Source organism: Poecilia reticulata, linkage group LG15 (genome assembly GCF_000633615.1).
Source record: "Poecilia reticulata strain Guanapo linkage group LG15, Guppy_female_1.0+MT, whole genome shotgun sequence".
NCBI classification, from domain to species: domain Eukaryota; kingdom Metazoa; phylum Chordata; class Actinopteri; order Cyprinodontiformes; family Poeciliidae; genus Poecilia; species Poecilia reticulata.
This window is the reverse complement of record NC_024345.1, coordinates 19,197,073-19,210,691: the sequence shown is the minus strand read 5'-3', so window position 1 is coordinate 19,210,691 and position 13,619 is coordinate 19,197,073. Positions and strand designations below refer to the sequence as shown.

Genomic DNA, 13,619 nt, shown 5'->3' with positions numbered 1-13,619 from the left:
AGCATCATTCTGTGGGTGTACTTTTCTTCAGCAGGAATGGAAAAGTCATTGAAGATAAGGGTTGCAACCTTGCAAATTGTTAAAATTGTCCACATGATTGTTTAGCTTCTTTCTTCTTATGTTTGTCCGTCCACAGGAGAAGACCGGACCAGAGAGAATGTGGTGGGCTCCACAGACGCACAGTCGGCCAGTGCAGCTGGCGGAGAGTCCGGCACCAGCAGGCGGAGGCTACACTGTTGCGTCAGAGTAACAGCCGTGCAGGTGCGGAAGGCCCTGTGGGGGGTCGCCATGGTGATGTGCGTGTGCTCGTCCTGGGCGGGTTCCACCCAGCTGGCCAAGCTGACCTTTAAGCAGTTTGATGCCCCCTTCACGCTCACCTGGTTCGCCACCACCTGGAACTGCCTCTTCTTCCCAGTCTACTACGTCGGCCATTTGTGCAAGAGTCCTGAGAGGCAGACGCCCAGGCAGAGATTGAGGTTGGAAGAATTGCCCTCTGTCAGCAAAAAGAAAAACAAAAACAAAACCAGTAAACATAATATCCAAATTTAAAAACTTGTGTGCCAATTTCTGCTTGCCTGAAGCAAAGTGTGAACCCCTACAGCAGGGGTTCCCAAACATTTCCATCCCACTGCCCCAGACTTCACTTCACAGCTGAGTTGACTACAGAGGTGACTTAGGTATTTTACAGGTTGCATCCTATTACATTACCACACTGAAAGACCCGCATTATATACCAGATGTTTGTAAAAGCAGTCTGTATACGAAGGTGATGGATGATTTTGGTCATTGAGGTGATCGCATCGTTTGAATTCACTGAGTTTTGGATGGCTGACCCAGTGCTTTATGGCCAAACTTTGTATTTTAGCTAACTACCAAGCATTCTGTTTCTGTACAAGAAGTAGCTCAGCTCTGCGGTATATAAAAAAGCTTCTTTATCATGTTGTAGTCCAACTGGCAACATAATCTGTCATCTCCTTATTCTCAGTTGGGTGACTTTAGAGATCAAGATGCTTGTTGAAAGAGGCATTAGCTCTGTGACACAGCTTTATGATGTAAATCTTCCTTGTGGGGATGCAACCTCTCAACTGGAGCTGATCTGGTCTGACTGTGAAATGTTTCATCTGCTTAGTTTTTCTCTCAGACCATTAACAGAAACATGGGCAGGACATGTAAGACAACAAACACAGTTCAAAGATAGGTAAATAATAATAATAATCTTTAAATCCAAATTTTGATTAATTGAAATTGTACTTAAACTTTTTATTTGATGAGGTCTCACTCTGCATTGCTTTTAGAAACTACACCTGAAATCCGATCACTTACCAGAGAGAAATGTTTTAGTTAGATTTGCGCATCAAGATATCATTGCACAACGTAAGTTGATCCGTTTGAAAAAGAAGATTAAATTAGATGTGTACAGGTACCGGAGAGCAATTAGCAAATACGCAGCTAAGCGCTTCTCTACGATACCTGCTATACCTGCTGTGGTACAATATATGCCCCTGTTTTGTCTTTTATCAAGAGCCAATTAGCAATCTTTAAAAATGTTGATTGAAGCAGCCTTTTCTGTTTGCAATCCGCTAACACAGAGGTCAAAAATTTGCAAAGAAATTGAAAGTGCAGAAGGCACATTAGGTTGAAAAGAAGCGGACAATAAAAAATGAAGGATTGCAGGAAGCTTAGAGGCCGCAGGTGTTTTGAGACTCCACTATTTCTTTTATTATCCCCATGTTCTGACTCTGCTTCATCTTCTCTGTTTTTATCCTTTTACATACAGCGCTTTGAGGAAAGTCCAGAAAACGCTGAGCTTAATATTGTCGTTAAAGGTTGTTTTATATTTCTTTATGGAAATGTGCACAGTGCAATAACTTATTCCTGCGGCATTTTAAATAAATGAACACAATGGTTTCGAGCTATTTCCACAAAGAATTTGCCCCGGTTCCACGCATAAAAGTTAAAGCAATATTTCATGTGTGTGTGCACAAATATGAATCCATATTAAATTCCTTTCCATAAATCTTGATGTACCAGACATCATTTGATTTGCCGCTTAGTGTTTTTCTCTAAATTGGCAACTCAAGCTTCGAGGCACATTTTTTTATATACATTTTTACCAAAATCCAGAGATTTTGTTTATGCCAGAAACAAGATTTTCCACAGGTATGGATATTTAGAGTCACCACATAAGATTATTTGCCATCTTATAAAACAAACCATGCAGTCGGAGGATGGAGTGTAGACTTTGCTTCAGTGACTCAGGCCGATAATTTCCAGTCTGCCAACTTTTATTGAAAAACTTTTCTAGCTGGAATCTCACTTTATAGATATACGAGCTGCAATTTTTTAAAGTTGTTGTGGCATCTGTGGCTAGCATATTCAGCCTATGACTGAGTAATAAATAAACATATGGAGGATTCACTCATATGAAAAGCTAAGATGTTGGACCTTCATCAAAACACTTCTGCATATGTTTTTATCAAAAACTAAACGTGATGATGAAAGTCAGCTTTTTTGTGGTAAGAAACTTCTTCCTCTTATCAAATTCATTTTTTATTTATTTTTAATGATCTGTAGCCCATCCAGCCCAAGTTGGAGCTAAAACTAACATATGTTAACTCCTATAATTATATCTGCAAACTTGAAAACAGAGGTGACTCCAACGAACTGGTATAGCCTCAAACTCTTTGTGATAAAAATCTACAAAGTAAGACCGGCATTTGTATTTTGCTCCATTTTCAATTACAAGTCTTTGGGTGCATGTCTCAACCAGCTTCGAACATCTAGACACTGATTTATTTATTTTTTTTCAATTTGTCTCTGCAAAATAACAAACAAATTCAGACTGGCAGTAAACATTATTGTAAAAGTCTTGCCAAAGATCCTCATTGGGATTTAGGACTTGGCTTTGACTGGACCGCTCAAAATCACAAATATGATTTAATCTAACCCAACTCTAAGGTTTTGGGACACGGTAACTCAAAGTTATTGAGTAAATCTTTTTATTTTGAGATTAAATAAAGAATAAAACTAATAACCTTTGATCCTATTCATGCCCTAAATGTAATGAGAGTCAAAAAAGCTAATTGGACAAACAATGTTTGCTGTAGATGATGTTTGTGTAATTAATATTCTGATGTTTAAATGACTTAACAACAGTCATTTAAACAGGGCCTCACTACGTTGGGGGTTCAGACACAAAACTCTTCCAATTTATTTACAGTGACAGGAGAAAATTAATCGCTTTGTGGCTTATAGCAGATCTTATTGTATTTCTAAATGTTTACTTATTTCTCCTTTACACAGTATGATGTGGGACAAAAATCTGTTTGATCAAACTGCTGAGGTGGGAATTGCTATGCACACTCATTGCAGATAAGTTTTTAGGCTACAGTGTGATGAGACAAATTTTTTTCATTTGCATAAATCTTAACCTCAGTTCCAAAGTAGGACTACAGTGCTCTACATTTTGCATTTCTACACAGGGAGTGCTGCAGGTTTTTCGGGGACGAGGGCCTGACCCCCAAGGTGTTCTTCACCAAGGTCGCTCCCTTCGGCCTGCTGTGGATCCTCACCAACTACCTGTACCTGCAGGCTCTCAGGAAGATCAACACAACAGATGTTTCAGCGCTTTTCTGCTGTAACAAAGCCTTCGTCTTTCTGCTGTCCTGGATTGTACTCAGAGACCGCTTCATGGGGGTCAGGGTGAGTGTATTTGATGTTTTCTCTTGTGTCAAATCACAAGAGAAAACATATTTGTATCAGAAGATGACTGATAAAGGAAGCTGCAGCATTTCATCCTTTTTAAAGTTTTTTTTTTTTAAATTGGTGTAAAAGTGACTGTTTGATGTAAAGAGTGACTCACAAAATTCCCCAAAAATGCTTGAGCTATTTTTACATCAGCATCTATGAGTAAATCCATTGCCTCCTGGAATCTACTGAGTCAAGTGATCCTAATCTTTTAATTTAGTGTTCCCTGGTTTTTATCTTTCAAAATAATGTTTTTCACGGATTTGTATGTAGACCAAATCATGATATGTGTAGTCAAAAATAGAGAAAGCAATTGGTTTATCTTATTTATGGTTAGCACAGATAAACATGTTCCTCTAGATTAAATCTATTTCATGATGCTTAGAGAAGAGACATGGAATTATATTCACAGTATAAAAAATTGCAGCTCCTCTCTTCCCCTTCTTCACATCTTCGTGCTTCAGGCTAACAGTGCTGTGGAAAATATTTTGCCCTTTACAAATTTCTTCAGTTTTATTTGTCACACCTAAGTCAGATTAACAAGCAAATCGTAATAATATAGGTAACAAGAGTAAATATTAAAAGCAGTTTTTAAATGATTATTTCATTTATGAAGAGAAAAACAATCTCCAAACCAATATGGCTCTGTGTTAAAAATGTATGTTTTTGCTTCAGTTTCATAAGTCTAACTAAATCCCGTTTACTGTCTGAATTGTAATTTACTTACTCAAATAGTACTTGTCTGACAACATGGAGTAGAAAGAATGAAGATCTCAGAAAGTAACACATCATGTCTCGGTCTTAAAGAACAATCAAGAACAAAGTTATTGACATTTGTCAGTATGAAAAAGTTTACAAAGCCATTTCTAAGGCTCTGGGACTGCAGCAAACGACAGTGAGAGCTACTGTTCATAAATACAGAATGCATGGAGCCATGATAAAACATGTTTCTGGAGCAGCCGATATAGTAAAATTATTCAAAGAGCGCATCAGTGACTCATACAGGAGGTCACGGTTATAACCCAGACAACTTCTAAATAATTGGAAGCCTCACCTGTTACAGTTAAGGTCATCATTCAAGTCAACACTTAGAAAGAAGCCGTTGCTGCCCAAAACGAACAGGAAAGCCCTTCTCATAGTTGCCAAACGTTTACTGTAATTAATGGAACCACAAATTCATTCCAGAATATTCTGAAGGAAAGTGTCAAACCATGAGATCAGGATCTTAAGATTAAAACAAGCACAAAGTTTGGACTTGAATCTAATTAAGATATTGTAGCATGACTTTGATTATTCAGTTCTTTCTTGAAAACCTTCCGGTGTGGCTGAATTAAAGTGATTCCGCAAAGAAGAGAACCTCAACATTCGCTTCACAGTGATGTACACCAACCATTGCTAGAAAACCCTTGATGGCAGTAGCTGCTGCCATGGGTGTCACAAATAGTTTTTAGCTTTAGATGGGCAATTACCTTTTGATACAGGATACTGGACCATTTTTGATATCGGACCTTTTTTTTTGTTCATTTGCTTCCAATGAAGCAAATAACTCTTAAGGCTCTTACTTGGCTGTATGAGTTAAATAAACAGTACTGGAGAGTAGAATGACAGCATGTTCAGTTCACCAGTGATCCTGTCTAATTTAATCATGTCTTGCCTGGACAAGAAGAGACGAGCAGAAAAGTAAGGGTTGGAGAGTGAAACATGTCCTTCTCTTTTCCCACTGCACGCTTCTAAACCGCTCACCTCTGCAGACCTTATGCACTCTGCAGAAAGGATTGCCCTTATTTCAATTTTTTCCAAACCGTGACAAACCACCCTATCATTCCTTCATGCGTTCCCCCACTCCCCACTGCCATTATTTGTAATGAAAAGCATCAGTAAGGCAACAGTAAGAATGCTGCTTGACTGCCTCTTGTACGTCCTCCCGCTCTGTTGCTTGGTGGTGGAGACTGCAGTGTGTGGAAAGTCTGCGGCAATGCGGGGGATCTACAATGGGTTTGTCACAGAAGAAAGAGAATGATGGAGTGTGCTAAAATGGCCTTGTTTAACAGATGTTAGCAATATGTCGGTGTTATTGTGTCCCTAAAGATATGATAGTGGTCTGTTACCTCCAATTGTGGCAGCAGTGGAGTCACATGCCAGTGTTGTTGCAATATGAAAGATTCATGGGAACCTTTTATGTGTGAGTTTGTTTGGGTTTATGTCTTGGAAGGCCGATTTTGTTCATTGTTCACTTACACAGTAACTTGCAAAAGTATTCATAGGAAGTGTTAAGAAATTCACACGAAAGCTGAAATTGAAATGCACGAGTGTATGCTTGTGCATGCACCTTACTGTTCTGACCAAAACTGATGAAAGATGCCTTCACTCCAAGGCATTTTGTGCAACATTAGTTTGTACTAACAGGGGCTGAGCTATAGTGGGGGCCTTTGGGGGCCCGGGAGGGATGAAGAGTTTCAATTCGTTTTAACGTCTGATTACATCCCGAGAAAGTGGGCCCTCTCCTGTTGAGTAAGATGTATGTAAAATAATAAAGAGGTGGTCCCCCAATAGTCCCCCAGTAAATTATATAGTAGGCTTGCCCAGTCATTGTTTCACTCATGGTTTTGCCGAGTGTTTTCTGGGTAAAACACACTAACCAATACGTTCCTTCTTTCTGTCACCACCCCCCTCCACGGAAGATACGTGACAGAGCACACCCGCTGTAAAAATACAAAGGCCCTGTAATTAGCCCCGCCCCCTGGCCTGACGCTGACTTATTCCGCCACTGACTAACAATGTTGAGATTGCCCGAATGCAATCATTGTGCTTTTGTCATGATAAAATGTTTGAGACATTTTTTAAAAATGTACTTTCTCAAATTTATTAGTTCTTTCCTGTGAGGGTAATACCTATGTTTCCCTTTTTGATGAAGTACAGATCTCAGACCTCGAAGAAATACTCTCTTCCAGACCGTAGTATTCGCATCCGGCATGTTATGAATTCCCTGTCCTCTGAGGAATTAAACAAAACCTTTTGAAAAAAAAACAGAACCCCCCCCCCCCCCCAACAGTTATCTAATGTAGATATGGTAAAAACACTTTCTTCTGTGTGGGTGAGAGCTTAGTCACACTGATGAACAGATGGTAGGAAAATATATTTTCCTTTCAGAGGAATAAGTAAACATTCAAGGAACTTCTGCCCCGGGAGACCTGAATCAACCTGGAACAAAAAGCCCAAGCTGGTTCTGAGAAAATACGCAGCCTCTAAGAAGCCTGGAGTCTCTCCATCTTGTCTGATGATGAGGCTGTCTTTTGGCACCCAACCTCACTTCATTAGGATCCTCTCGTGAATTCTTCCAAACTTTACTTTGGAGACCTGACAGGTGTATAGAAGTCCAAATTATGCACAACTTCTTTGTGTCTATACGTAATGTTTCAGGTTCACTCCTGGGGCCCTTTCAGTTTAATATCTACTTGCTCTCACTAGCTCAGATTATAGCAAGAGATAATATTAGTTACCTTAGCTAAATTACAGTGTCAACAGATGTGATTTGAACCCAGGACCTTCTTCCTGTAAGGCAACAATGCTGACAACTGCTCCAGGCATTCTACACTTTTAAAACTTTATTTCTAACTTCATTTGGAAAAAATACTTTCCTTTCACTTTGCAATTTTGGTCCCACTTGTGCTGGTCTGTCAGATAAACATGCATTAGTTTGTGTTTGTAACTCTAGAGGTTCAAGGAATATAAATGCTCTTGCAAATTACTGTCATATGTAGCCATATCCAATATTGTTTGTGCCAGTGAAGGTAAAGTCTTGCTTTTTTTGAGCTTCTGACAAAACACTTGTGCTGAAACATCTTTCATTGTTGCTGATCCGGCAGGCAAACTGGCGTTCACTAAAATGAAGCGTACTGCTGTGACTGACAGGCAACCTGCAGTGCGGAAAGAGCAATTTTGCCAAAAGAGAAAAAAAAAGTGCCTCGGGGCTATGGCCAAGCAAAAACACACGCTTCATTTATCTTCCTGACACCTTCTTAACGCAAGAGCTAATCCACTCAGCTGGGCTCCACCGTGTGCCCAGCTCCGATTCCTGCTTTTTGTTCAGTTCCAGGATGAAAACAAAACATGTGACAGACACAAATGAGTGATGCTTATTTGGGTACATCCAGGCCGACTGCGAGCGGGAGGAAACAGATGATCTGGTGTCATTCTTGGAGGCATGTTAATCATAAAGGCAGGGAGTGGGAGAAGTGTGTGTGGGGGGGTAGGGGGGACTGCTGGATCGTGGCGACGCGTTTGGTTTGTAATCACGCTGGTAGTGCAATGGAAATCAATGTCAGCGCTGTAGAAGCTGCTGCTTGTGTACTGAAAACTCTCGCGCTGTGAACCCAAGAATCCGAAAAGCGTGACTGTTAGGATTTAGAAGAACGTGAATCAAAAATCAGATGCCTTCTGCAAACAAACCGCAACGCAGGCCTTATTAGATTTTTTTTTTTGCATACCCTTGTGGGGCATCCTCTCAAAGATAAAGACCAGGTGAAACCTTCTGGGGCCCCAAACTGCAGTAAAAGATTCATTATCATAATTACTAAACTAGATAACGTGTCGCTCATCTGTAACTCACTGCTGCTCTGTCTCTCCACAGATAGTAGCAGCTATCTTGGCCATAGCAGGCATCGTCATGATGACCTACGCTGATGGGTTTCACAGCCACTCAGTCATCGGCATCACTCTGGTCGTGGCATCTGCTTCAATGTCAGCGCTCTACAAGGTAGACTCTGTTTTCATTCAATCAAAGCACAGAATCACCGAGTCTAAAGGCTTTTATTGATATATTTGGCCTCAAAGGAGCAGACATTCAAAACGGCTTTGCATATTTCATCTGGCTTATTTATGAAATCCTCCTTAGGTGGCAGAAGAGAGGAACAGATTATAGTGTAAAAGCCTCATGATAAATTTATTCTTTATTGCAGTAACAACATCTCACACAGAAATCTAGCAAAATCCAAATGTAGTTCATTCATTTTTAGAGGGAGGAAAGAAATCCATGTTATGAATATCTTTTAATAAAAGCAACACTGGCACAATTATTGATACCCGTGATGACAAAGCCTAAAACATGAACAGAACTGATTAATTGTTTCTAATCTTGCCCTGCTTTTATAATTCAATGTGAGCTTGGGAACCTGTAATTAGTCTTGACTCTTTCCTTGGGGTATAAATATTACATGACACAGAGACCCATTTCTTTTAGCCACCGGCCACAAGGCCGGATGAGGACCTAAATGTATTTTTAACCACACACAGTGAGTCAGATGGTAAGAGAGGTACAGATGGTCTCCAAAATAACAGCTGGAGTCTAAATACAAAACAGAAAAAAAGAAATAAATACAAATATTTTCACAAATTCAAACTTGAACTTCAAACTTGTTTTTAACTTGAACTTCGAGCTTTGATTAGATGAGACTAAGATTGAGCCATGAACAAAATGACACATCATGCCCAATGCTAAGCATGGTGGAGGATGCTTAATACTGTCGGCAGGTTTTTTTCTCTTTTACTCTCACTACACCTTGGTGTGGTGCAGGAATATCTTAACAGCTTAAAGAAAAACTGAAGGACTCTACCTCCTTGGATTTTTCAGTGGAATGATGAGTCTAAATATATCACTGAATCAACAATCAACACAGACAAAAGGAGCCTTCTTCCATGACCATCTCAGTTTGCAGATGTTAATCCTATAAAATCTGTGGGTGGTGATCTGTAGAGAAATGACAATGTACAGAGATTATGTGAAGAGGAAAGGGCAAAGTGAGATCATGCCACTGCAATAAAATGTGAATTTCTGTGAGAGCCAGCAGACAGAGGTTTGTGATATCTTTGATGAGGATTGCTGGCTTCAGGCTGAAGATCTGATCTTAGGGGACAGAAAGCGACAATTTGAGTTTCTTCTCTCCCACCCTGCTGTCTTTGTTGCCTAATGTGATACGAAGCAACAGCCACAACATGGCAGGTAGTTGGCAGGCAAACCCTCTGAAACACCCTTCAGCTCTATAAAGTGTGAGAGTTTTTTTTTTTTTTTTTCCAAACACATTTCCCCTCTCATGTATCCTCAGGTACTCTTCAAGATGGTCCTGGGTAGTGCCAAATTTGGAGAGGCTGCACTCTTCCTGAGCATTGTCGGAAGCGCCAACTTTGTTTTCATCAGCTTTGTGCCAGTAATCCTGTATTTTACTCATGTGGAGTACACTGGCTCACCTGCAGATATCCCCTGGGCCTACCTCTGCGGAGTAGCAGCCTTGCTTTTTGGTAACAAGACAAATATGAGATTTTCATGCAAAACTAAGAGTTCTCCTTCACATTCTCAACGCGGAACATATTTGTAATATGTTTTCTCCCAACAGCTTTCAACATCCTAGTGAACTTCGGCATTGCAATAACATACCCAACATTAATTTCCCTGGGCATTGTCCTAAGTGTCCCTGTGAATGCCAGTAAGTGCCTCAACCTTTCATCCAGTCCTGAATCTTCAGATTTGATTACATTTTAAAATGTTGTGGCTTTGGAGTTCATAAATATACTCTTAATGTCAGTTTAAGTGCCAGCGATATGTTTATATACATGTGTAGCTGTTAATTCACATTTACTGATTTTATTGACGCACTTGTACCACACCTTCCACAAAAGAAATATTAAAACAGGTGATGAAAGACTCCGCTTAGTGGACCAATCAGGTACTACGGTAACATGTGTCAATGCGGTGTCCTCGTCTATAGACATTAATATTTTGAGGGGGGGTGGGACAGAAGAAATTTGTGGAATACCTGCTTATAGTCCTGCATTAACACATTCTTGTTTGATTTCCCAGTGGTTGACCTCTACACCTGTGACATCAATTTCAACACGGTGCGCCTGATTGCTGTGTTCATCATCTGCCTGGGATTCCTCATGCTGCTGCTGCCAGAGGACTGGGACCAGTGTATCATCCGGCTCACTACAAAGCTGCGCAAACGGGACGACCCGGCCGAGGTTGCCGGGGAGACGGGCGCCAACGCAGGCCTCAACTGGAGAGGGAGAGGCAGGACCTCCCTGTCGACATACGCACGTTGACTCCATCGTAACTGAACAGGGAACATTAACACATCTGATCTGGCTATTGGCCTACATTGTGTTTCGCGAAGCTACCATGGGTTTGGACTGTGCTGTGATCAGACAATTCAACAAAGGGAGAGAGATACCAGAGCCTCAGAATGCATAGGAATTTAACAAATTCTCAGCTTTGTTTTTTTTTTTTTTCTTTTACTTAAAAACGGTATCAACTATGACTAAAGTCTCACTGTTGCGGAACCTTTAAATTATTCTAATTATTCATCATATCCTTAAAAAAGACTTGCCAGCTTGCCTGATCAATTTCAGTAACAAAAAAAAAACGAAAGAAAGAAACATGACAGGTTCGCATTTACTCACATTTTGATCCAAAGAAAAATGCCTGAGAACAAAATAAATCCCTTCCTGCCTTTTCTGTACTGTACATAGCTATATTTCACACCTTGGAATGCCCGGGGAGCTGTGGACCTAATAGGCTCATTTGGTGTGAGGAGATCTGTCTGATCATCTGAGGATCAATTGGCGCTAAAAACACATCCTTTCAAAACGCCTTTCTTTTGGATTAGAACAGAAGAGCTACTTTTAAACTCCATCCTGTGGGTCTGGGCTTTCATGGGGCTAATCTCTCACAATCATTGCTCACATGCTGATATGGGCAACATGAAAGTGTCTTGAAAAAAATTCACATTTTTTCCACATTTTGCCAAATTACAAGGATCTAATGAGATAGATCAATACAAAGTGGTCCATAATTGTAAAGTGAGAGGAAAATATGTGATTTTCAATTAAATCTAAAAAGAGAGGGGGTTCATTTGTGTTCTGACACTCCCTGATTCAATACTCTACAATACTAAGACTGTCCAGCGTAACGCAAACTCAGTCACACTGAGTTTTCCCTGGTCTTTCATTCCCATGGCCCTTCAGATTATGGGAATTATGTTTCCAGGGTGATGCGTAGTTCTTGCCCCAGCATTTCCCTTCACCTACCAAAAATGTGCTACTTTATTTTTATCTATAAAATCAAATCCCAATAAAATATATTGTGGTTGGAATTTGGCAAAATGTGGAAAGGTTCTAGAAATAAGAATACCTTCGCAAGGGACTGTATTTAAACCAGTATATTCTCATTCAGTGCATGAGATACACAAAGTTTGGTTGCTAAATATATATGTGCTTCAAGAAACCCAGACAATGGGTTTGGTTAAAAGCTTACTTCAAAACCAGCAGCCAAAATGAAAACTAACCAGTTATTAAATCTGAACATGAATAAAAGCAATCCCAGAGCTTCTTAATATAACACATTACACCTTTTAGACTTTTAGGCTTTCCTATAGAGCTATGACAGTTTTGTTTCTGGAGAAAACAACAGATGGTAAAAATCTATCTCACTGTGACTTTGGGAGAGAGTTTATAAAACATGGCTTGGATTTTCTCCAGTTTTTCTACAAAAGCAAAGTATATATCATTTGATCTATTTCCAGTGATCGTATTTCAAACATTCGCATCTTTTAGGAAAAGGTAAACAGGAGAGCAAGTGAGGCCCTCGCCTTGTGAAGCGACACATGTGAACTCTGCCTTGTTGTGAATGTATGAATATCACACTACACACGCTCACTACGAGCTGCTCTGTTTAATACAGTGCTACCAGACTGCTGCAGAGAGATACACTTTATTATGACTCTCCTTGACCTCAGCTGGATGAGTTATTGCTTCTTTTGTGTGTGGGGAGAGGGACAATTTCTTGATGTATTGCTGAAGACTTTTTATATCGCTTTTTGCATTCAGTTGCTAACTCACCTTAAGGACCTCTAGGAGAAAAAAAAAAATCTTATGACTGATGAGCACAGAACGAGCATGCACGTACCAGCTGAAATGTCCACTTCATTGCATTTTGTTTCTTCTTTTTTTTTTTGCAATACAGTACATTTAGCACTGTTTCCCATTGTCATTTTCTATGGCAATAAATAATTATATTGTATTCCTCTGGAATTAACGCAAGACTTAAATGTAAACCTTTGTAAGGAATGATTTTTACACTAAGATGATGCAACATATGGTTATATCACATCTGAGGAGGAAATATTTAGAGCGTGAATAAATGATGGATTTGTTAGATCTGCTACTGAGTGTCTTCAAGTGTAATCACATGATGTAAGATATAAAAAGATTTGTTTTTGATAAGTTTTCTTGACCATGTTTGTTCTTCCTTAGCTTTCTGCTGTGGTTCAATAACCAAGGTAAAAAGGTAAAGCTATCGTGAAAGCAAAAAATAATAATATTTTGACATATTTGCATAATTATTTTTAGAAGTTTTTTTTTTTTTTCCCAAAAAATGCTGAAATGACATTTCAAGAGGAAACTGAGCAAAACTTACTTTGGATTTTGGATGGTTGTCTTAGTTAGACGAGATAAATTACAATGCAAACTTTATCATTTTCGGACAATTTTTTCGGCATCACAATCAGTGGAAGTCAATGATGTAATCAGTAAAGTAATTGACTTAAACGCAACTGTAGCGCAGTTGCATTTTGAAAAGAGACCCAAAATACAGTTCTGTCCATGTTGTTGCCAACACAATCATGGGAAAGACTGCTGACTTTACAGTTGTGCGGCAGACAGTCACTGAATCCCATCATAAGAAGGGTACACAACAAGAAGCTGCCTCTTCACAGCTTGTTTGCACAAGCGTAACCTCATTCTTGAGAGGTTTATAAAACAAAGTCAGTTGTTTCAAGACTCTACATTCATCCAGGCTACAACTTCTGTATTTCTTGTTTTCA

The 13,619-nt window shown here is 39.6% G+C and overlaps 1 protein-coding gene across 5 annotated transcripts in view; it reads left to right on the top strand.

Annotated features, from left to right (window-relative positions):
* The window catches only part of slc35f3b (solute carrier family 35 member F3b), a 50,380-nt gene extending 37,356 nt beyond the window's left edge, over positions 1–13,024 (top strand). For all 5 annotated transcript variants that reach the window (XM_008429873.2, XM_017309123.1, XM_017309122.1 and 2 more), the window contains 6 exons: positions 137–476; positions 3,483–3,702; positions 8,378–8,503; positions 9,849–10,041; positions 10,137–10,226; positions 10,601–13,024. In XM_008429873.2, the coding sequence (XP_008428095.1) occupies positions 137–476; positions 3,483–3,702; positions 8,378–8,503; positions 9,849–10,041; positions 10,137–10,226; positions 10,601–10,842 (1,211 nt within the window). In that variant the 3' untranslated portion in view covers positions 10,843–13,024. The remainder of the gene's footprint in view (positions 1–136; positions 477–3,482; positions 3,703–8,377; positions 8,504–9,848; positions 10,042–10,136; positions 10,227–10,600) is intronic.
* The last annotated feature ends 595 nt before the right edge of the window (positions 13,025–13,619 follow it).